The sequence below is a fragment of the Cetorhinus maximus genome, chromosome 13 (genome assembly GCF_964194155.1).
Source record: "Cetorhinus maximus chromosome 13, sCetMax3.hap1.1, whole genome shotgun sequence".
NCBI lineage: Eukaryota > Metazoa > Chordata > Chondrichthyes > Lamniformes > Cetorhinidae > Cetorhinus > Cetorhinus maximus.
This window is the reverse complement of record NC_135891.1, coordinates 423,134-448,131: the sequence shown is the minus strand read 5'-3', so window position 1 is coordinate 448,131 and position 24,998 is coordinate 423,134. Positions and strand designations below refer to the sequence as shown.

At 47.6% G+C, this 24,998-nt stretch overlaps 1 protein-coding gene across 2 annotated transcripts in view; it reads right to left on the bottom strand.

Annotated features, from left to right (window-relative positions):
• The window catches only part of osgn1 (oxidative stress induced growth inhibitor 1), a 37,496-nt gene that overhangs the window by 3,185 nt on the left and 9,313 nt on the right, over positions 1-24,998 (bottom strand). The window contains exons 2-6 of one of the 2 annotated variants that reach the window (XM_078554772.1): positions 19,328-19,455; positions 17,983-18,135; positions 15,478-15,614; positions 5,871-6,062; positions 1,715-1,806 (exon numbers count right to left, since the gene is read on the bottom strand). In XM_078554772.1, the coding sequence (XP_078410898.1) occupies positions 1,715-1,806; positions 5,871-6,062; positions 15,478-15,614; positions 17,983-18,052 (491 nt within the window). In that variant the 5' untranslated portion in view covers positions 18,053-18,135; positions 19,328-19,455. The remainder of the gene's footprint in view (positions 1-1,714; positions 1,807-5,870; positions 6,063-15,477; positions 15,615-17,982; positions 18,136-19,327; positions 19,456-24,998) is intronic. The other variant, XM_078554773.1, reaches the window with a different exon arrangement.

Genomic DNA, 24,998 nt, shown 5'->3' with positions numbered 1-24,998 from the left:
CACTCACTTATCACCACAGGCTCCTCACCCTTGACTCACGACCACACCTCTTCCACTCCTCCTCTGCCTTCAACTATCTCTCTATTCATGTGACTACCTTTTACTCAATACCATGCCCATTATCTTTCCCTTCTGTCTCTTATGTGGGACTTTATCAAACTTTTCCAAAAACCCTGGACATCCTGTTAATGGACAGTAATCTCACCTCTGAGTCAGAAGGTTGAGAGTTTAAGCCCCAGTCCAGTACTTAAGCAGAGAATCTAGGCTCTCACTCCAGTGCAGTACTGAGGGAATACTGCACTGTCAGAGGTGCTCTCTTTCAGTTGAGAGGTTAAACGGAGGCCTTGCCTGCTCTCTGAGGTGGATGCTAAAGATTCGCTGGCCACTATTTCAAAGAGGAGCAGGGGAGTTCTCCCTGGTGTCCTGGTCAAAATCTATCCCTCAAAAAACATCACAACGATAGATACTCTGGTCATTATCACATTGCTGTTTGTGGGAGCTTGCTGTGCATAAATTGGCTGCCGTGTTTCTTACACCAGAACAGAGGCTACACTTCAAAAGTACTTCATTAACTGGGAATCACTTTGGGACATTGTGAGGTCATGAAACGCTATATAAATGCAAGTCCTTTGCTTCTTTTCTTCAATGAATTTGTTAATGTTGGTCAACCACAATCCATGGTGATTGGCTGTGATTAACAACAGGATAGAGGTACCAGAAAGAATGGGTGCGGGGCGCTAATACTCACTGGGCTCACACACAATAACGAGGGAGAGCGAGGAACCTGACCCCAGTGAAGCATCAGACATTGGAGAGTGCAGCAATGGGACACAGGAGCAGGATGAGCCTTCCAGCCTATTCCACCATTCAACAAGACCATGGCTGGTCTGTATCAATGCCATCCGCTCACTTAGGCCCCATATCCCTCAAATGAAAGCAAAATACTTCAGATGCTGGAAATCTGAAATCAAAACAGACAATGCTGGAAAATCTCAGCAGGTCTGACAGTATCTGAGCAGAGAGAAACACAGTTAATGTTTCTGGTCCTGAAAAGCAGTCATATTGGACTCGAAACGTTAACTCTGACAGATGCTGCTGGACCTGCTGAGTTTTTCCAGCACTTTGTTTTTATCCCAGATCCCTCAATAGCCTCTCTGGCAAAAATCTATCGACCTCAGATTTAAAATTATTAATTGAGTGAGCATTGGCAGCATTTTGTGAGAGAGTTCCACAATTCTACCATCCTTTTTGTGAAGGATTGTTTCCTGATTTCTCTGCCAAACGGCCCGGACTCACCCACCCAGCAGAATCTCCCAATCCACCATTTCAAAATCTAAAAGTCTCAATCAATTCACCCTTTAACCTTCCGTATTCCTTGGGAATACTGGCCCAGTTTGTGAAATCTCTCCTCCTAATCTAACCCTTGAAGCCCTGGTAACATTCAGGTGAATCTGCACCGCCCTCCTTCAGGGACAATATATCCTAAGGTGCGATGCCCAGAACTAAACACAATGCTCCAGATGTGGTCTAACCAGGAATTTGTACGGCTCCAACGTCACCACCTCTCCTTTATATTCTAGTTCTCTCGATACAAACATCCTGGTGAATGGGCACTGCTGTCCTTCAGGGACAATCTATCCTTTCTGAAGGGCTAGACCCCAGTAGGTTGGGCCCATTAAAGGGGAGCGACTGTGCTGTTGGAATCGCTACAAACCTTCGCTTCTCTCCGACCCAGTCCTTCAGTTTCAAACCCGGCAATTCCATCCAATTCCCAAGGCTCACTGTCAGCATCGACCCCTCCATCATCTGGAAAACAACAAATCAACTGTTCAGGAGAGTGAGTGAAAACAGAAAGAAGCAACTTTAATGTGACAGGCTGTGAATGGCTGCTAATGAGAACAGCAGCGTCGGTGAAACTGAACAGAGATCTTAAGATTATGGAAGGTTTTGATAGGGTCGACATAGAGAAAATGTTTCCTCTTGCAGATGAGAACAGAACTAGGGGCCATCAATATAAGATCGTCACTAATAAATCCAACCAGGGAATTCAGGAGAAACTTCTTTACCCAGGGGAGAGAGAATGTGGGATGTGCTACCAAAGGGAGTGGTTGAGGTGAATAGTGTAGGTAGATTTAAGGGGAAGCTGGATAAACACATGGGGTGAAAGGAATAGAAGGATAGGTTGATAGGTTGAGATGATGTAAGGTTGGGACGACCCTCATGTGGAGCAGAAACACCAGTTGGGCAGACGGCCTGTTCCTGTGCTGTACATTTTGTACAAACAGGGTTCACCTGAATAGTGACCAACTCAGAGGAGATGGGCTTCACCCAGCAATGGTGTAATCTCCCTGTCCCAGTCAGGTACAAGGTGTGATCACTTTAGCCAAGGTGGTAGAGAGACAGGACCGGACCACAGGGAGAGGCTCTGTCCCAGAATGTTAATTTTAAAATCTATTTTAGAAAAGAAATGTTGCTCCAATAAGGGCTGACATCAGCTAAGGAGAATGCACCAGGGTGGGGTACTGATTCTAGCAGCCTCCCGTTACACAATTGCACAAAGTTAGCAGTCCCACATCACGCCCAACCACAGTTCAGAGAAAATTAACTAAAAACAAGTGTCACTCGATAGCTCACATGAGCTCAGGTCCTGGAGCAAGACTCAGTGAGTTAGCAGGTTGGGTATCCAAGTCCTGCTCCAGGACCTGAGCTCATAACCCAGTGCCATTGCGAGGGAGTGCTGCATTGTCAGAGGTGCTGAATTTTATGGGAGACTGTATGCTCAGGTCCTGTGTATGGATATCCTGATGTTTTAGGTGCATGTTAAAGGTATTATGGCATTATTCAAAGATCAGCAGTGCTCTGCAAATGATACCTCACACACCTCATGGTGGTTAGTGGGATCTTGCTGTGTGAAAAATGGTTGCTGTGCTCACCACAATGTTTAATGTACAAATAAGGGGACTTAAAAAAGTTTGCTGCTGGCTTAAGCCGCTCTGTGAATCACTTAGAACAGAAAAGCATTAATAACTTGTGGAATTTATGGGTTACGGTGATCAATTAGAAACAGGGCTGAATCTAGTCTCAGTGGGATTATTTTCAGATTGCTGGAGCCGTGGTTTTCGTTACCAGAGCAAATCAATTAAGAGCCCGTCTCTGGGCTCCCAGACAATTGACGGTGGGCGGGCAGGATGATGACATGTCCTTCTGTCAATGGAAGGATTTCTATTAAAGGGATCATGACATATCACAGATAAACTCACCAGCATTAGGATTTGTAAGGTTGCAGCATCCACAGGAATGGAGAGGAGTCCAGGGAAGGCGGCTACCTGGAGGTGCTGCTGCAGGGTCGGAGAGGATACAGTGAGGTGAGCTCACTCAAGGACAGGAGGAAGAGGACAACCTCTCCAACCGTGGCAAGGGTGGAAGTGACCGAGGAAGTCAGCAGCGAGACTGAGCTCCCTCCAACCGGGAGACAGTGCAGCTCGAGGATTCAGGACCTCAGGAGGACAGGACAGTTGCCAAGCCTCCCACTCTCAGCATTCTCCTGCACAGTACACCTCAGGCAGCACACCTTACAACTACACTCACTCCCCTCTCCTCTGCTAGCACCTCACATCCCCATCTGAACAGCCAACGCTCACACTCACCCTCTTACATTCATACCTCACACTCACCCTCCACAAATTGGTCCTTTGCTCCTCTTCACAAAGGTCATTACAGGCACTCACCTCTCTGTTTTCTCTCCTCGAGGAAGAAGAGAGCACACAACCTCAGGGAAAGACAGAGACCTGGGGGGCAATGGGGTGACCCTCTGGTGACAGCTGTCTTGTCAGCCATCAGAACGCCTGATGTATTGGTCCTCAGGCATGTCAAGAAAGCTGACCTATGCCTGTAGACCCTGGGTTGGGGATCCTGCCCCTTCCAGTTGCACCTCTGTGCAGGGACATGTGGCTGAGGGGGAAGCAGCTGGTGGCTTGGCCTCTCCTGCTGGCCCCTCAGCAGAGGTGGAAGGTGCAGCTGCTCCCATGTCGTGGTGAAGCCTGGTGGCACAGAAAATTCAGCTGAAGGTGAGTGAACTGCTCAACAGGTGAAGTGGCTTCTCAGAAGTTGACAATGATCTGTCATGCAGTGATAGCACTCTCTGAAAGAAGGAGTGCTTTGAACAGCAGCCTCTCACATGGCCATGGCTGGAGCTCTTCAGTGTAATTACTCAAAGCCTTCCTAGCCTGTCAGTTTCACTGATGAGCTGTTCTCTCTGTGAAGTCTGTTCACCTCAATGGCCCTGGCGAATTACTGACAGGTCAGATAACAGCTTCCATGGCTGGGAAATTCAGGACTCAGGGCTAAATGGCCTCTTAATTGGCTTCTAAACAACCTCAACAAATTCTAAATGACTAACCTGGTGGACCCACAAGGATCTTATCCCGTGGAAAACTAGCAGAGTGCGGGATCATGTCATACTCTAGAACTTTCCCACCACCCGCCACCCCCCCCTCCGCATAGAATCAGAGAAACTTATGGCACAGAAGGAGGCCATTTGGTGCATCATATCCATGCTGGATGTAAAAGTGTTATCCAGCCTAGTCCCACTTTCCAGTTTTTGGTCTCCAGGTTCCGGCATTTCAAGTGCGGATCTAAATACTTTTTTAAATGTGATGAGGGTTTCTGCCTCTGTAACAACTTTCCAAATCTCCCCTCACATAAATTATTTAGTTTAAAGCCTTCTCTACAGCCCCGCTTGTACCACTTGCCAGAACAGTGATTCCAGCGAGGTTCAGGTGAAGACCATGCCAGAAGTAGAGCCCCCTATTTCCGCAGTACTGGTGCCAGTGCCCAATGAATTGAAACCCACTTCTCCCACACCAATCTTTGAGCCACACATTCAACTCTCTGATCCAATTTACCCTAAACCAAATTGCTCATGGCTCAGGTAGTAATCCAGAGATTATTACCTTTTTGGTTCTGCTTTTCAATTTAACCCCTAGCAGTTTATAGTCCATCGGTAGAACCTCTTTATCAGTCCTACCTATATCATTGGTATCCATGTGCACCACGACAATTAGATCCTTTCTTTCCCACCCAGGAGATGTCCTTAACCCTGGCACGAGGCAGGCAACACAGCCTTCTGGACTCATGCTCTTGGCTGCAGAGAACAGTATTTATCCCCCTAACTATACTGTTCCCTGCTACAACTACATTCCTTTTCACACCCTCCACCTTGAATGAATCTCTGTACCATGGAGCCACAGTCAGTTTGCTCATCCATGCTGCAGTCCCTGCTCTTGTCCACATAAGCTGCAAGAATCTCAAACCTGTTGGACAATTGCAGGGGCTGAGGCTCTTCCATTGCTACCTTCTGGATCCCCATCGCTGCCTCACTTGCAGTCACAATTCCCTGTCCCTGACCATGGACCAAATTCAAGTACCTAACCCAAGGTGTGTGACTGCCTCCTGGAACAAAGTGTCCAGATAACTTTCCCTCTCTCTGATGCATTGCAGTGCTTGAAACTTGGACTTCAGCTCATCAACTGCAGACACTTGCTGCAGATGTGGGTGCCACGGATCACACTGATGTCCACCAGCTCCCACATGCAACAGCTGCAACAAGTCAACTGCCCTGGCATCTTTATTGTGTTTTATTGAACTAATTAAGTTTAAAGTGGGCACCGTATCGCATGAGAGTTTACAGAGCAGCTGTTAGTCATATTATGGAATATTTTTGTGTTTTTTCCAGTTCTGTCACCATACTGACTCCACCACGAGAATTATAAATTCAAATTTCCTGCAAATCCCCAGCCCTGGGTTGATATTTTGAGTGCAGAATGAATAATTGATAAAATCACTGTGAAGCCCAGGCAATAGCCACTTACATGCCAGGATCCTCCAGGTGACCCTGTTCCCAAGACAAGGTGTGATATGCTCTGCCAAGGCTCCAGTCTCCACCACAGCGGTGAATCATGATCCAGCCCATAATCACCACCAGGGAGGAGGAGTGTGTCAAACAGCACGGCCACTGGATTGGATGACCGTCCCTCTAACCCTTCAGAAAGATATTCCAGATCCTGGGGGCGGTGAAAATGACAAGTAATGAGTTAGTAACCTTCACAGCCAGAGTAAACGAGGGGTCAGAAGCAACTTGAACAGCTTTGCGTGTTAATTAAGAGCGCCCTATCCCAGAGATTGGCAACTTGGCATGGATAACGAAATGCTTAGTGTGGCCAGATCAATTCCAACAGTCAGGATCAAATCATTACTAAAAAGCTGCACTCGATGCCAATGTGGTGCATGCGCTGTTGCATCTTTGTGACGTCATTGGGAACAAGGAGTCTCGCTCGCTGGACATGTCTGTGTACACCACACTCCTGATTTCACTGTTTTTCCCGTGAAGGGACCTATTGCACTTGCAGCCACTCACATTTAAGTTGTTTGATCTTGGTTCAAAAGTTCATACAATTCCTTTTCACCCGATTCCTTACAGCAATGCAGCAGCAGCTGCCCTCTTATGTGTCACAAGAGGCTGATAAATAAAAAGCAAGCAAAGACAGAACGCAGGGTTATTTCCCCTCACAAGCTCCAAGATGCCTCATTTTCTTTCTTGTTAAATGTGATAATAAGATAAAGTTGACAACAGAAGGTTGTATAGTTGTCCGAAGCTGGCGATAGTGGGAAAAATAGATTATTCCAGAAACTGATGAAGCTCTGGCACAAGTAGATTGTGGTGCAGTGCTCGGAGGTTTGTGTGTCTCTACACTGCTCTCCTGGTGCCACATGTGCAGTTGCACTGAGAGTTTCTTCTTCAGTATTTGAAAGAAAAATAATACTTGAGGTGATTTGGGAGCTGGACAGGTTTCTATGCATATGTGGCAAAATACAGCTTTAATCACCTTGGTGCAGAATATGCAAAAACGCAGAATATGCAATAAATTAACACGTGTCTCCTGCTCTTGTTTCATGCACTATGGCCATAAATGAAAGCACAGTGGTCATCATTGGTTTCCAGCTCATGTACAGACATGTATTGGTGTCCAGCTTTGTGGCCAACTCACGTTGGCAGGAGACACTGTTACTAAAGCAGGTTGCAAGAGGAGGGTTACAGGTCACAGGTCACAGGTCAGCCGTCACTCTACACGCAGATGTTCCCTAAGCAAAAAGTTTCAACGATGGAAAAACCTGTTTCTCTGGCTTGGCGAAAAAAGGGCTTCAAACAGGATACCTACCCCAGAATCTAGCCTGACCTTCCTCTGCAGGAACGCAGAGCGTTAACCATACCACATACCATCAGACACAAAAACCCCAGCAATTCTTTCACACACAGACTGCCCTGTAAATCACACTCACTGTACAAAACACACCAGCCATTAAAAACATGCTTCCAATTCCAAATATAGTATTCATCACTAAGCAATTTCACAAAAACACTCACAGTATCCCATATAAAACTTGATTTAAAAGGAATTTTTAAAAGATTAAAGATTCTACATTCCACGAGAAATCTCCATCTGCCAGGAATACTGCCCACCTCACCCCTTTCTGCACATTTGACCCAGTCCAAAATCAACTAGGCACATGGGGGGCAGGGAAAAGCCGAGCTTTTAGATTCATTCGCAGGCCCCACTCTCAGAACTAGGTCCTGGGCTGAAATCAGATGAACCCAGCAAATAGATTGTGATATCGGACACATTTACTGTCTGTCCTTGGATAAAGCCGTCTGTTTGAATGTTCTCTTCACACTATTCTCTGGAAAGAGCGCTAAACACACACTGCGGGAAAACTCCACAATGTCTGATTCCGGCTCTCTTTAAATGATAAAAACTGGGTGAACTTTGGCTGGTCCTGTGAATAGTTTTAGGATTCTGCTCCGAGAGCGGCACGTTGTTAGAGAGAATCCTCTTCAGCGTTCAGTGACCTGTGCATTGTAAGAAATGCATGAATAAAGCTGGGAATCAGGTCCACAGTTTGGGCATTATCCTGACATGGGATGTTCACTAATTACACTATTTAAAAACCCCTAAAATCTATGCACAAACAGAAATTTGCAGCAGTGCATAAATACTCCAATTGAAATCAATCTTTCACGTGGGGTTAATGCATTCTCCACAAGGCTTAGAGGCTTGGGAGGAGAAATCCCTAATCTGATCACTATAAACATTGAAAAGCAATCGACAACCAACCACCAGCTGATTCCAGGTTGTAGAAACAGCAAATAAAACAAAAGCAGCAAGGTGGGCTGCTGACAACTGGAATCTGATGTTTCAGCAAGGAGAATGGAGAGAGGTTCAGGTCGGCATTGGTGTATCCCGGGAATTACTCACTAATCCCAGCAGCAGGAACGACAAGGTCCTGACGCTCACACTGTCAGCTCCCTTGGTTGGATCACTGGCAACTTCCGTGGACTCAAATGCAGTGTGCAAACTTCAGTGACAGGTAACCAAGACATTGAGAAGCTTAACCTACTTGCTAGACAATCACTTCTCTACTTGACTGAGTCCTCTCCTCTACACCTGAAGATATTACATTTTTGCTGGGATAAAGTTGTACACATTCTCACATAATCCCCATGTTCAAACACGATCTATGACAGTGAGAGTTGGCAAACTATTCATCCAATATCCACGCATGGATCTCCACTAGCAGCCAGTGAAGAACATAGGAACAGGATGAGGACATTCAGTCACTCGAGGCTTTTCCATCATTCAGTTGGATCAGGGCTTCTCTGTATCTTAACTCCATTTATCTACCTTAGTTTCATAACCCTTTTATACCCTAACCCTGTCCCCACCCAAAAATTTATCAAGCGTAGTTTTGAAATTTTAAATTGGCCCTGCCATCCACAGTTTTTGGGGGAGAAAGTTCCAGATTTCCACGACCAGAAAAAACAGTTTCTCTCCACTGACCCTATTGAATCCTTTAATCATCTTAAATACCTCAATTAGATCACCCTTTAATCTCTTAAAGATGATGGAGTGTAAACCTGTGTGTATAACCAGATGGTGCAGGAACTCAAAGGCAACAATAGTGCTGGAGAAATTAATGGGATTAAAAACCGATAAATCCCCAGGGCCCGATAATCTACATCCCAGGGGACTAAAGAGGTAGCCATGGAAATAGTGGATGTGTTGGTTGTCATCTTCCAAAATTCTGTAGATTCTGGAATAGTCCTGGCAGATTGGAGGGTGGAAAATGTAACCCCACTATTTAAAAAAGGAGGGAGGGAGAAAACAGTGAATTACAGGCCGGTTAGCCTAACATCAGTAGTAGGGAAAATGCTAGAGTCTGTTATAAAAGATGTGATCGCAGGACACTTAGAAAATATCAAAAGGATTAAACAAAGTCAACATGGGTTTATGAAAGGGAAATCAAACCTGACAAACCTACTGGAGTTTTTTGAGGATGTAATTAGTAGAATAGATAAGGGAGAACCAGTGGATGTGGTGTATTTGGATTTTCAGAAAGCTTTTGATAAAGTCCCATATAAGAGGTTAGTGTGCAAAATTAAAGCACATGGGATTGGGGGATAATATATTGGCACGGATTGAGAATTGGGTAGCAGACAGAAAACAGAGAGTAGGAGTAAATGGGTCTTTTTCAGAGTGGCAGGCGGTGACTAGTGGGGTACCGCAGGGATCAGTGCTTGGGCCCCAGCTAATCACAATATATATCAATGATTTAGATGAGGGAACCAAATGTAATATTTCCAAGTTTGCTGATGACACGAAACTTGGTGGGAATGAGAGTGGTGAGAAGGATGTTAAGAGGCTTCAAGCGATTTAGACAGGTTGAATGAGCGGGCAAATATATAGCAGATGCAATATAACATGTCTAAGTTTTTTTTTATTCATTCATGGGATGAAGGTGTTGCTGGCTGGCCCAGCATTTATTGCCTATCTCTAGTTGCCCTTGAGAAGGTGGTGGTGAGCTGCCTTCTTGAACCGTTGTTGTCCATGTGGTGCGGGTACACCCACAGTGCTGTTAGGGAGGGAGTTCCAGGATTTTGACCCAGCGACAGTGAAGGAACGGTGATATATTTCCAAGTCAGGATGGTGAATGGCTTGGAGGGGAACTTGCAGGTGGTGGTATTCCCATCTATCTGCTGCCCTTGTCCTTCTAGATGGTAGTGGTCATGGGTTTGGAAGGTGCTGCCTAAGGAGCCTTGGTGAGTTCCTGCAGTGTATCTTGTAGATGGTACACACTGCTGCTACTGTGCGTCGGTGGTGGAGGGAGTGAATGTTTGTGGATGTGTTGCCAATCAAGTGGGCTGCTTTGTCCTGGATGGTGTCACAATTCTTGATGTTGTGGGAGCTGCACTCATCCAGGCAAGTGGAGAGTATTCCATCACACCCCTGACTTGTGTCTTGTAGATGGTGGACAGGCTTTGGGGAGTCAGGAGGTGAGTTACTCACAGCAGGATTCCTAGCCTCTGACCTGCTCTTGTAGTCACAATATTTATATGGCTAGTCCAGTTCAGTTTCTGGTCAATGGTAACCTCCAGAATGTTGATAGTGGAGGATTCAGTGATGGTAATGCCATTGAACATCAAGGGGCGATGGTTGGACTCTCTCTTGTTGGAGATGGTCATTGCCTGGCACTTGTGTGGCATGAATGTTACTTGCCACTTGTCAGCCAAAGCCTGGATATTGTCCAGGTCTTGCTGCATTTGGACATGGACTGCATCAGTATCTGAGGAGTCATGAACGGTGCTGAACATTGTGGAGTTATCCACTTTGGTAGGAAAAACAGAATGGCAGAGTATTATCTAAACGGTGACAGATTGGGAAATGTTGATGTACAAAGGGACCTGGGTGTCCTTGTAGACCAATCACTGAAAGCAAGCATGCAGGTGCAGCAAGCAGTGAAGGCGGCAAATGGTATGTTGGCCTTCATTGTGTGAAGACTTGAGTACAGGAGCAAGGATGTCTTACTGCAGCTGTACAGGGCATTGGTGAGACCGCACCTGGAGTATTGTGTGCAGTTTTAGTCTCCTTACCTAAGAAAGGATATACTTGCCATCGAGGGAGTGCAGCGAAGGTTCACCAGACAGATTCCTGGGATGGCAGGATTGTTGTATGAGGAGAGATTGGGCCGACTAGGCCCTGTATTCACTGGAGTTTAGAAGAATGAGAGGGGATCTCATTGAAACGTATAAAATTCTGACAGGGCTGGACAGACTGGATGCAGGGATGATGTTTCCTCTGGCTGGGGGGGTCTAGAACAAGGGGTCACAATCTCAGGATACGGGGTAGGCCATTTAGGACTGAGATGAGGAGAAACTTCTTCACTCAGAGGGTGGTGAACCTGTGGAATTCTCTACCACAGAGGCTGTGGAGGATAAGTCACTGAATATATTTAAGAAGGGAATGGATAGATTTCTGGACTCTAAAGGCATCAAGGGGTTTGGGGAGAGAGCGGGAGTTCGGTGTTCAGATAGAGGATCAGCCATGATCATATTGAATGACGGAGCAGGCTTGAAGGGCCGAATGGCCTCCTCCTGCTCCTATTTTCTATGTTTCTATTAATACCAAGTGTGTGGTCCCTGCCCTCACACCAATGAGTGAAGCCAGGCTGTTCCTGGTGGGTGTAGCTCAGTGAGTCACTGCATTAGTTAGAATAACCAATTATGGAAGTTCTTTTGAACAGTGCTAGGTTTTTGTCTTTCCTTTAGCAGGTGTGAGGAATGGAGTTGTTCTCAGTTCAGTCACGCTGCAGTCCCCAAAACAGCTCAAATTCTCTCTCTAATTGGCCCTGCTTTCTGGACACCACCCCAAATTTCCAATTTCACCGTATCTCCTGATGCCAACTAGAAGCCAAATGTGTGCATGCACACTCCCCTCGCATTGCCTCCACTCATGCACACTCCCCATGCATCGCCTCCACTCATGCACACTGCCCTCGCATTGCCTCCACCCATGCACACTCCCCTCGCATTGCCTCCACTCATGCACACTGCCCTCACATTGCCTCCACCCATGCACACTCCCCTCGCATTGCCTCCACTCATGCACACTCCCCTCGCATTGCCTCCACCCATGCACACTCCCCTCACATTGCCTCCACCCATGCACACTCCCCTCACATTGCCTCCACTCATGCACACTCCCCATGCATTGACTCCGCCCATGCACACTCCCCTCGCATTGCCTCCACCCATGCACACTCCCCTCGCATTGCCTCTACCCATGCACACTCCCCTCGCATTGCCTCCACCCATGCACACTCCCCTCGCATTGCCTCTACCCATGCACACTCCCCTCGCATTGCTTCCACCCATGCACATTTCCCTCGCATCGCCTCCACCCATGCACACTCCCCTCGCATTGCTTCCACCCATGCACATTTCCCTCGCATTACCTCCACCCATGCACATTCCCTATGCATTGCCTCCACCCATGTACACTCCCCTCGCATTGCCTCCACCCATGTACACTCCCCTTGCACTGCCTCCACCCATGCACACTCCCCTCGCATTGCTTCCACCCATGCACATTTCCCTCGCATTACCTCCACCCATGCACACTCCCCTCGCATTGCCTCCACCCATGCACACTCCATTGCCTCCACCCATGCACACTTGCCATGCATTGCCTCCAACCATGCACACTCCCCATGCATTGCCTCCACCCATGTACACTTCCCTCGCATTGCCTCCACCCATGCACACTCCCCATGCATTGCTTCCACCCATGCACATTTCCCTCGCATTACCTCCACCCATGCACACTCCCCTCGCATTGCTTCCACCCATGCACATTTCCCTCGCATTACCTCCACCCATGCACATTCCCTATGCATTGCCTCCACCCATGTACACTCCCCTCGCATTGCCTCCACCCATGTACACTCCCCTTGCACTGTCTCCACCCATGCACACTCCCCTCGCATTGCTTCCACCCATGCACACTTCCCTCGCATTGCCTCCACCCATGTACATTCCCTATGCATTGCCTCCACCCATGTACACTCCCCTTGCACTGTCTCCACCCATGCACACTCCCCTCGCATTGCTTCCACTCATGCACACTCCCCTCGCATCGCTTCCACCCATGTACACTCCCCTCGCATTGCCTCCACTCATGCACACTCCCCATGCATTGCCTCCACCCATGCACACTCCCCATGCATTACCTCTACCCCTGTACACTCCCCTCGCATTGCCTCCACCCATGCACATTCCCCTAGCATTGCCTCCACCCATGCACACTCCCCTCGCATTGCCTCCCCCAATGAGTGCAGTTTTCCCCATTGGTTGGTTACATGCTGTTGCTTGGACCATCTCCAACAAGAGAGAATCTAACCATCGCTCCTTCAGATTCAATGGCAATACCATCACTGAATCCCCCACTGATAACATCCTGGGGGTTACCAGTGACCAGAAGCAGAACTGGACTAGCCGTATAAATACTGTGGCTACAAGAGTAGGTCAGAGGCTAGGAATCCTGCAACGAGTAACTCACCTCCTGACTCCCCAAAGCCTGTCCACCATCTACAAGGCACAAGTCAGGAGTGTGATGGAATACCCCCCACTTGCCTGGATATGTGCGGCTCCCACAACACTCAAGAAGCATGGCACCATCCAGGACAAAGCAGCCCGCTTGATTGGCGCCACATCCACAAACATTCATTCCCTCCACCACCGACGCACAGTAGCAGCAGTGTGTACCATCTACAAGATGCACTGCAGGAATTCACCAAGTTTCCTTAGGCAGCACCTTCCAAACCCACAACCACTACCATCTAGAAGGTCAAGGGCAGCAGATAGATGGGAACACCACCACCTGTAAGTTCCCCTCCGAACTAAACACCATCCTGACTTGGAAATATATCGCCGTTCCTTCACTGTCGCTGGGTCCAAATCCTGGAACTCCCTCCCTAACAGCACTGTGGGTGTACCTGCACCACATGGACAGCAGCGGTTCAAGAAGGCAGCTCACCACCACCTTCTCAAGGGCAACTAGACTCATAGACATTTACAGCACAGGAGGCCATTCAGCCCATCGTGTCCACGCCGGTCAACAAAGATCTGACTACACTGATCCCATTTTCCACCGCTTGGCCCATAGCCCTGGAGGCTATGGAAATGCCAGTGAATATCTAAATACTTCTTAAATGTTATGAGAGTTTCTGACTCAACCACCCTTTCAGGCAGTGAGTTCCAGACCCCCACCACCCTCTGGGTGAAAAAAATTCTCCTCAACTCCCCTCTTCGCCTTCTATCACTTACTTAAATCTATGCCCCCTGGTTATTGACTCCTTTCCTAATGGAAAAAGTGCCTTCCTATCCACCCTATCTATGCTTCTCATAATCTTATCCACCTCTATCAGGTCCCCTCTCAACCTTCGCTGCTCCAAGGAAAACAACCCCAGCCTATCCAATCCTTCCTCATAGCTCAGACCCTCCAGCCCAGGCAGCATCCTGGTAAATCTCCTCTGCACCCTCTCCAGTGCAATCACATCCTTCCTATAATGTGGTGACCAGAATTGCACACAGTACTCCAGCTGTGGCCTAACCAGTGTTTTATACAGTTCCAGCATAACCTCCCTGCTCTATGCCTCAGCTAATAAAGGCAAGTATCCCATATGCCTTCTTAACCACCTTATCTACCTGCCCTGCTACCTTCAGGGATCTGTGGATATGTACACCAAAGTCCCTCTGATCTCCAGTACTTTCCATAGTCTAATCCTTTGCCTTGTTAGCCCTCCCCAAGTGCATTACCTCACACTTTTCCGGGTTGAATTCTATTTGCCACTGCTCTGCCCACCTGACCAGTCCATTGATATCCTCCTGTAGTTTACGGCTATCCTCCTCACTATTTACCACCCGACCAATTTTTGTGTCATCCGTGAACGTCTTGATCATACCCCCTACATTTAAGTCCAAATCTTTTATGTACACCACAAACAGCAAGGGCCCCAGCACCGAGCCCAGTGGAACCCCACTGGAAACAGACTTCCAGTCACAGAAACATCCCTCTACCATCACCCTCTGCTTCCTGCCTCTCAGCCGATTTTGGATCCAACGTGCCACTTTGCCTTGGATCCCATGAGCTCTTACTTTCTTGACCAGTCTACCATGAGGGACCTTATCAAAAGCCTTGCTAAAGTCCAGGTAGACCACATCAAATGCATTACGCTGTGGGCGTCGCTGGCTAGGCCAGCATTTATTGTCCATCCCTTAGGGAAGGGCAATTAGGGATGGGCAATAAATGCTGGCCTAGCCAGCGATGCCCACAGCCCATGAATGACTCCTGTTGCTGCCTCCCAGCAGCCATTAATTATCCCATTCCCACTGCTTTGCTATTTTCCATTTCCCACATCAGCCAGCTGGTGACCTCTCCAAAACTGTTTGCCAATTTAACACCAGCTCGTTGCTGAATGGGGGCACGTTGGTGCTGTTTCAGTCAGCACGGGGAATCGGATTGAGACAGAGTTTGGATTCTGTTTTTAACCTGGCATTTTGACAGCATGTGTAGGTACATACATTACCTGGTCAACGATTGACAGGTGACGATTCTCTTCCAGTTTGTGCTGTAGAATTGGGTTTGTGTGACTTGCTCCAGGAGACAGGTAGGGCCTGTACCCAGACAGTAGGTAGGACAGGCAAATCCCAGAGGGACCATTTCCTGAAGGATAAATAACATTTGTTTGCATAGTTCGAGGCTGCACCATCGTAGGAGCTGGAGGAGGCCAATCAGCCCCTCGAGCCTGCTTTCCCATTCAATTAGATTATGGCTGATCTGTTTTTCAACTTCTCAGCCATTGGTCTAAATCCCTCGATACACTTTCCCAACAAAAATGTATCAACCTCAGTGCTCCAATTGTCCCTCATTATACACGGTCTTTCGAGGTCACAGAGTTCCAAATGTCCGCTTTGTGTGAAGAATTGTCACCATTCCGTTATCCTTTTTGATTCCTTTTGGTATCTGTGTACAACCTGTGTATTTATATAGCACCTTTAGTGGAATAAAACATCCCAAGATGCCTCACAGGACCATTATCAAACAAAGTATGACATCGAGCCAAGTAAGGAGATATTAGGACAGATGACCAAAAGGGGTAGGTTTTAAGAAGCACCTTTAAGGAGGAGAGAGAGAGAGAGAGAGAGAGAGAGAGAGGGAGAGAGAGGTGGAAAGGTTTAGCAAGAAAATTCCAGAGCTTAGGGCCCAGGCATTTAAAAGCACAGGTACCAATGGTGGAGCGATAGAAATCAGGGATGCTCAAGAGGCCAGAATGAGAGGAGCGCAGATATCTCAAAGGGATGGAGGGCTGGGGGAGGTTACAGAGATAGGGAGGGGCGAGGCCATAGATGGATTTGGCTCCTTAGACAGCACCTTCCAAACCCATGACCACTACCATCTAGAAGGACAAGGGCAGCAGATAGATAGGAACACCACCACCTGAAAGTTCCCCTCCAAGTCACTCACCATCCTGACTTGGAAATATATCGGCCGTTCCTTCACTGTCGCTGGGTTAAAATCCTGGAACTCCCTCCCTAACAGCACTGTGGGTGTACCTACACCACATGGACTGCAGTGGCTCAAGAAGGCAGCTCACCACCACCTTCTCAAGGGCAACTAGAGATGGGCAATAAATGCTGGCCCAGCCAGCGAAGCCCACATCCTGTGAATGAATTAAAATAACAGGGATGAGAATTTTAAATTGGAGGCTTTGCTAGCTTAGGAGGCAATGTGGATGAACACAGGAGTAACGGGTGAATGGGGCTTGGTCTGAGTTAAGACACAGGCAGTCGAGTTTTGGATGAGCTCAGATTTCTGGGGAGTTGAAGGTGAAAGGTCAGCCAGGGCTGTGTCGAGAGGTGATAAAGGCATGGATGAGGGTTTCAGCAGTGGATCATCTGAGACGGGGCGGAGTTGGATGATGGTATGAAGGTGGAAATGGGCAGGTCTTAGTGGTGGTGAGAATATGAAGTTGTTAACTCATCTCGGGCAAGGTTGTGAACAGACTGATTTAATCTCAGCCTGTGGCTCGGGAGAGGGATGAAGTTCAGTAGCTAGGGATCAGAGTCATTAGCGGGCAGCAAAGGCAATAGCTTTGGTCTTTGTCATATTTAATTGGATGAAATTCTTGTTCATTTATTACAGGATATTGACGAGCAGTCTGCTAATTTAACGAGTGAGAGAGACACCAGAGGTAATGTGCAGGAGCAGGAAGATTTAGAGTTAAATGATTTGTGTAACTGGACTCCCCAATCTCTGTTTTGCTACGGTTTCTAGTTTTTCACCGTTTTGGGTCCAAAGCGGACGGTATCACATTTCCAACATTGCCCTCTTTTGTCCGTTCATTTCATCTTTCTATGTCCCTTTATTTTAGCCTCAACTGCAAACTTGGATAAACAAACAGCACAGACACGATGGGTCAAATGGCCTTCTGTGCTTTAACAATTCTATGATTCTAACTCACTGTTCTTTTATTCAAGCCATTAATAAATATGGTGAAAAGCTGAGGCCCCAGAACTGACCCCTGGGAACAACATTTGTCACATCTCACCAATCAGAATACCTGCCCTTTATCCTCTCTCCAACTCCTAGAAAACAAAGGATTTCCTACACAATCAACAGGTTCCCAGTCACCCTATGTGTGTGGGGGAGGGAAGGTGGCCATTTCTCTCTCCCCAGAGGTCACCCCTCTCATTTACTGCAGCCCAAACAACTCAGGCTAGGGTTGCTAAGGGAACAAGGCTTAAAGGCCCCAAACGTGTACAAGGGATGCTGGAGAAGTCCTACTGGCTAAACCCAAGTGTTCCCCAGCACAAAGCCCTCGGCAGCTTTGCACTGCTCACTTGGGCACCAAAGAAAGCCTAGAGGGAGGAATCCCAGTGCCAGTGGGAGGAATCCCAGTGCCAGTGGGAGGAATCCCAGTGCCAGTGGGAGGAATCCCAGTGCCAGTGGGAGGAATCCCAGTGCCAGTGGGAGGAATCCCAGTGCCAGCGACGCCTGGATTAATCCCTGTCCACACACAACATGAACGTACCTATGATAAGGACAGGGACAGTCAGTGACCCGTCTTTGGGCAGCACCTTCTCTTCCATCACGGGCATCATGGTTGCACAGCAATGGACCTGTTCAGGTTAAACCTGTGCTGACGTATCGCAGACACTTTTTCTGGTGACGACTTGGTGTCAAACTGAGGGAGAAAAATGAGAAACAAAATCTGTTTAAATGTAAAAACTGGGAGGCAGCATAACTGTTATTGAAGATGGTAGGACAGCGTGGTAGGACAGCGCTCACTTGAATGTTTCTAGTTGTCGATGCCCTTTACATAGAATGTACAGCACAGAAACAGGCCATTCGGCCCAACTGGTCTGTGGTGGTGTTTATGGTCCTGACAACCCCCCCGCCCCACCACCTCTTTGTCTCAACATATCCTCTGATTCATTTCCCCCTTGTATGTTTATCCAGCTTCCCCTTAAATGTATCTATCCTATTCAGGTCCACCACTCCCTGTGGGAGTGAGTTCCACATTCTAATCACTCTCTGGGTAAAGACGTTTCTCCTGAATTCCCCATTGGATTCATCAGTGACTGTCTTATATTGTTGGTCTCTAATTCTGTTCTCACTTGCAAGTGGAAACAGTTTTTTAATCTAAAGACCCCTATTAAACCATCCTTCAGATTTACAATTCTGGTTATGGTGAAAGTTTTATTTAACAAAATAAACAGCTTTCCTTCTTTTTGTAAACTATTTCAACCCCTCCCTCTCCCAGGACCCTGAAGGATGCAGGGGGACACCTCCAAACTCATCAAGTCTGCTCATCCCCAGATATTCTCCAATTATAGCTTCTACACAATCCATTTCATCCCCAGAAGGGAGCAACTATTTAAATTCTTGATCCTTAACGTTAATCAAGCAAAACTTTGGTAATATCTCTGTCAGTGCACGGTTTTATTTCGCTCTGGCTTGCTCCTCTGTAAACACCACATGCTTCCCCTCAGCACAGCTCTGCACCTCCAGACCCCACTGCTCCAACACCCTCCTGGCTGCTCTCCCTCACCCAACTCACCGTAAACTTCAACTCAGGCAAAACTCGGCAGCTCGAATCCCAGTTCGCACCACATGGCATTCGCCCATCACCCAGGTTACTTGCTGACATACACAGGCTCCCAGTCCCCCAAAGACCCCCATCCGGAGTTCTCATCCTCATATTTAAATTCCTTTATGACCTCCCCTCTGCTTATCTCTGCAACCTCCTCCAGCACAAGAACCTTATTCTTCCAATTCTATCCTCTTGTCCACCGTTGGTGGCAGTGTTGTAAGCGTCACATTCCCTAAGTCTCTGTACCCCTCTCTACTCCTTCAAAACCCTCCATAAAACTCACCTCTACGAGTCAGCTCTTGGTCAGGTTCCTTCTATTCTCTAATCAATTCTTTGTTTCAGTTTCTGTGAAATGCCTTGCGATGTTTTGTACATCAAGGTGTTGCGATGTGAAGCCAAGTTCACACCTATCTATTAAGAGGAGATTAAAGAATCAAGAGACAGGAAAGATTGTAGATGAGCAAGGAATTAAAACTGGCAAAAAAAACATGTCATGGGTCTTTTACTCAATTGCTAAAGCCTCCTGGAGTGATTTTTTTGCATTTACTATTTTCTTGACCAAGATCAGGGATGCAGCATCATTGAGAATGGCACTAGGTGAGTTCACCTGGAGAGCCAGTGCCGAAACGATGGGCGGAATGGCCTCCTCCTGCACTGTAATAATTCTGTGATTCTGTGATCTGAGAAATGGGTGCAGAGTGGAAGAGCAAGAATTGGAAACCACTCAGTCCAGTTCCCAGGTTGCTTTGCTTTAGCCACACAATCAGTCTCATGGCATCAGGTCAAACATGGGCAAGGAAACTCTTACTGATTGCCATGTACCACCCTCCCTCAGCTGATGAATCAGTGCTCCTCCATGTTGAACATGACTTGGGGGAAGCACTGAGGGTGGCAACGGTGCAGAATGTACTCTGGGTGGGGGACTTCAATGTCCATCAACAAGAGTGGTAGCACCACTACTGACCGAGCTGGCCAAGTCCTTAAGGACATAGCTGCTGGACTGGGTCTGCGGCAGGTGGTGAGGGAACCAGCAAGAGGGAAAAACATACCTGACCTCATCCTCACCAACCTGCCTGCCGCAGGTGCATCTGTCCATGACAGTATCGGTAGCAGTGACCACCAAACAGTCACTGTGGAGAGGAAGTCCCATCTTCACATTGAGGATACCCTCCATCATGTTGTGAGGCACTACCACCGTGCTAAATGGGATAGATTTCAAACAGATCTAGCAACTCAAGATTGGGCATCCATGAGGCGCTGTGGGCCATCAGCAGCAGAACTGTACTGTCTTCAGCTAATTTGATTCACTCCACGTGACATCAAGAAACGGCTGAAGTCACTGGATACTGCAAAGGCTATGGGCCCTGACAATATTTCTGCAATAGTACTGAAGATTTGTGCTCCAGAACTTGCTGTGCCTCTAGCCAAGCTGTTCAAGTACAGCTACAACACTGGCATCTACCCGGCTATGTAGAAAATTGCCCAGGTATGTCCTGCACACAAAAAGCAGGACAAATCCAACCCGGCCAATTACCCATCAGTCTACTCTCAAACACCAGTAAAGTAATGGAAGGGGTCATCAACAGTGCTATCAAGCGGCACTTGCTTAGCAATAACCTGCTCACTGATGCCCAGTTTGGGTTCCGCCAGGGCCACTCAGCTCCTAACCTCATTATAGCCTTGGTTCAAACATGGACAAAAGAACTGAACTCCAGAGGTGAGGTGAGAGTGACTGACCTTGACATCAAGACCGCATTTGACTGAGTGTGGCATCAAGGAGCCCTAGCAAAACTGGAGTCAATGGGAATCAGGGGGAAAACTCTCCATTTGTTGGAGTCACATCTAGCACAAAGGAAAATGGTTGTGGTTGTTGGAGGTCAATCATCTCAGCTCCAGGACATCACTGCAGGAGTTCCTCAGGATAGTGTCCTAGGCCCAACCATCTTCAGCTGCTTCATCAATGACCTTCCTTCCATCATAAGGTCAGAAGTGGGGATGTTCGCTGATGATTGCACAATGTTAAGCACCATTCGCAACTCCTCAGATACTGATGCAGTCCATGTCCAAATGCAGCAAGACCTGGACAATATCCAGGCTTGGGCTGACAAGTGGCAAGTAACATTCGCGTCACACAAGTGCCAGGCAATGACCATCTCCAACAAGAGAGAATCTAACCATCACCCCTTGACATTCAATGGCATTACCATCACTGAATCCCCCACTATCAACATCCTGGGGGGTTACCATTGACCAGAAACTGAACTGGACTAGCCATATAAATACTGTGGCTACAAAAGCAGGTCAGAGGCTACGAATCCTGTGGCAAGTAACTCAGCTCCTGACTCCCAAAGCCTGTCCACCATCTACAAGGCACAAGTCAGAAGTGTGATGGAATACTCGCCGCTTGCCTGGATGAGTGCAGCTCCCACAACACTCAAGAAACGTGACACCATCCAGGACAAAGCAGCCCGCTTGATTGGCTCCACATCCACAAACATTCACTCCCTCCACCACCGACGCACAGTAGCAGCAGTGTGTACCATCTACAAGATTCACTGCAGAAACAAGGCTCCTTAGACAGCACCTTCCAAACCCACGACCACTACCAACTAGAAAGACAAGGACAGCAGATCGATGAAAACATCACCACCTGGAAGTTCCCCTCCAAGTCACTCACCATCCTGACTTGGAAATATATCGCCGTTCCTTCACTGTCGCTGGGTCAAAATCCTGGATCTCCCTCCATAACAGCACTGTGGGTGTACCTACACCACATGGACTGCAGCGGTTCAAGAAGGCAGCTCATCACCACCTTCTCAAGGGTAACTGGGGATGGGCAATAAATGCTGACCCAGCCAGCGAAGCCCACATCCTGTGCATGAAAAGATCTTAATCTCCTTCTTTATCTAGTTTGCAGGAGTTGTGAGAAGACTCTGCTGTCAATCTCTGAGAAGGATCATTGGCTGTGCCTGAAAAACTCCTACTGAACTGTCTAATGTTTAGTTTAAATGTTTAAAGACTAACCAGTTACTTAACTCACTGAGTAACACTGTGTGGCTTAAAAAAGAAAATGTTGGACAGTGTTTGCTCAGAGGTAAATTGAAAATTAAGGAAGGAAAGTAAGATTGATGTCGCCAATTCAAAATATGCCTGCTTGTTGAGCTCTGTTCCCAGTGTAGCCACAGCCATTCGTACTGAGCACCACGTGCATTTACAGAAGGAATCCAAACAAAGCAGTTTTTATGGTGATGTGTATAGTTTGTACATAAAGCTTTCAGACACAAGACAGGAGGAGGAAACCACTCAGGGCTTCACTGCAGGGAGACAAACAAGGGGATGGTTCTTGATTCATTCTCAGGATGTGAACATCTCCAGTATTATCGACTAATTTGCTCGGCAACTTCAGAGCGCATTTAAGAGTCAACCACATTGCTGTGGGTCTGGAGTCACACGTAGGCCAGACCGGGTAAGGACAGCAGAGTTCCTTCCCTAAAGGACATTAACGAACCTGATGGGTTTTTACAACAATCAGAAAGTTTCAACAGCCACTTTTACTGGAACCCGGGGTAGAATATTACAGGATTGGGGGTGGGGTACGAAGACTTGTCCCCTCAGGACACACAGTCAGCGTGGATCCTACCCACTCCGTGCCAGCCCAGCCTGCAGTCAGGGCGTGTTGTGGGGCACAGGGGCAGAGTGGGACTTGCGCCCCTCAGTGGGGAGAAAATCCTGCCCTCGGGAGCTGCCAGCCAATCGGATTGGCCGGCAGAGCCAAAAGCACATGAGTGGGCGTTGCCGGGACAGCAACGGGGAAGCAGGAGGCCCATGAATCCCCAGGAACAGGTAAGTCCTGGGTCTTGGGCGGGGAGGGTTAGGGAGGGGGCCAGGGGGTGGGGCTGGGGTGTGACACGCTTGCAGGGGTTCAAACTTGGAGTTGCAAGAAAGATGGGCAATTTCCCAATCAGTTTAATAATCTGCCTTCAGTTCCATGGGTTACTGTGAACAGTTCTGCTCTCCTTATTTGGTACCCGAGGAGGTACAAAAGTGATTTGCCAGACTAATACCAGGGCTGAGGGATTATACACGTCAGGCAAGTTTGAACTGTCTGGGGATCCCTCTCCAGAAACGTTGCAGGTGGATCCTGATTTAGAGGGTCATCAACATTAGATAATCACTTAGAATTCCTACTGGGAATTCAGGAGAAATTTCTTTAGCCAGAGAATGGTGAGAATGTGGAACTCACTGCCACAGGGAGTGGTTGAGGTGAATTGTATAGATAAATTTAAGGGGAACCAAGGTAGACACATGAGGCAGAAAGGAATAGAAGGATATGTTGATAGGGTGAGATGAAGAGCGACTTGGAGGATGCTCGTGTGGGGCTGCACTGTCGGAGGGTCAGTATTGAGGGAGTGTTGCACTGTCGGAGGGTCAGTACTGAGGGAGTGCTGCACTGTTGGAGGGTCAGTACTGAGGGAGCGCCGCACTGTCAGAGGGTCAGTACTGAGGGAGTGCTGCACTGTTGGAGGGTCAGTACTGAGGGAGTGCTGCACTGTTGGAGGGTCAGTACTGAGAGAGTGCTGCACTGTTGGAGGGTCAGTACTGAGGGAGTGCCGCACTGTGGAGGGTCGGTACTGAGGGAGTGCCGCACTGTCGGAGGGTCGGTACTGAGGGAGTGCTGCCCTGTCAGAGGGTCAGTACTGAGGGAGTGCCGCACTGTCGGAGGGTCGGTACTGAGGGAGTTCAGTGGTGTCGTCCTTCAGATGAGATGTTAAACATGTTTGACATGCTCTGGTTGGTTCAGATGAATATGGAGGAAGTGAGGATGTAATTGGAAAAACAGAAGAGTTTCCTGGTCAACATTCCTCCTCAATGAAAGGATTAACTGGTTGTTGCTGGTTGTGCTCTGTGAGGGGCAGCAATGTTCTGATTATCCAGTGTCCTGTCGCAGTGAATGAAGAGTTGCAGGAGGGATCAGCAATATTGTTTTTCTGCCAAGAAACATACGTGCTGAGTGGCACCATTCCCTCGTTCTGTAAATCCGTGCTCCAGTTGCCTCTGGGATTCATGCAGTTTCCTGGAAGCAGACAAGTATGGAGTACTCAGCACTCTCGGGAGCTTACATTAGCGAGGTCAGAGTGGTGTCCTAACACAAGCTCATGTGACTGACCAGACAATGTTCTCATGAAGCAGATATCTTTAGATGTGAGTCAATGTGAATGGATTAACAGGTCATCCATTTGCTGTATTGAGACAAATCCAAAACTGGTCAACGTCCTGGATGAAATCCACTGTTAAACACAAACCACAAACATTCGAGAAAATACTTCAAGACTCGTGCTACGTCCAACTTGTAGAATTCTTCCCCTCAATGAGTGATTTGAATCTCAGCATTAACATCCTGTTATCCTATATTTAGCACATCAAAGCCCACAGACACTCACACAAAGCTGCTCCAAATCTCAACTCTCACATTAATATTAAAGCCTATGAAGTGTGTATCTCAAAGCTGCACTGGTCAATTGCAGTTGATTCTATGTGTGTATCAGTTCTTCAATTAAACCAAAGACCTGACATTGAGCTTTCAGTATTTAAAATAACTGGGAATCACCAACATTAACAAAGTGAAAACTCCCTCAGGCCTGGTGCTGAAGGCCTGCAGTGAAGGCCCATCATGAATTGTCACAATCACAGTATGAACACCATCCACTGGTGCCCACGCTCCCTCCTCCTCATGGCCATTTCACAACTTGACTTTCGAAACTGCTCTGTCTCGACTTTCTCTCGACACTTTCACATCCTGTCCCTTGTCCTCAGCTTTCAGTCTCCTCTCCGCTCATTGGTTCAGCATTCAGACCAATATTTGAAATATTTGAATTAGTTTCACTCCCATGAGGTGCCTGGGGACATCTACATTAAAGGTGTAATATAAATGAAAGTTATCAGTTAATCTCTGC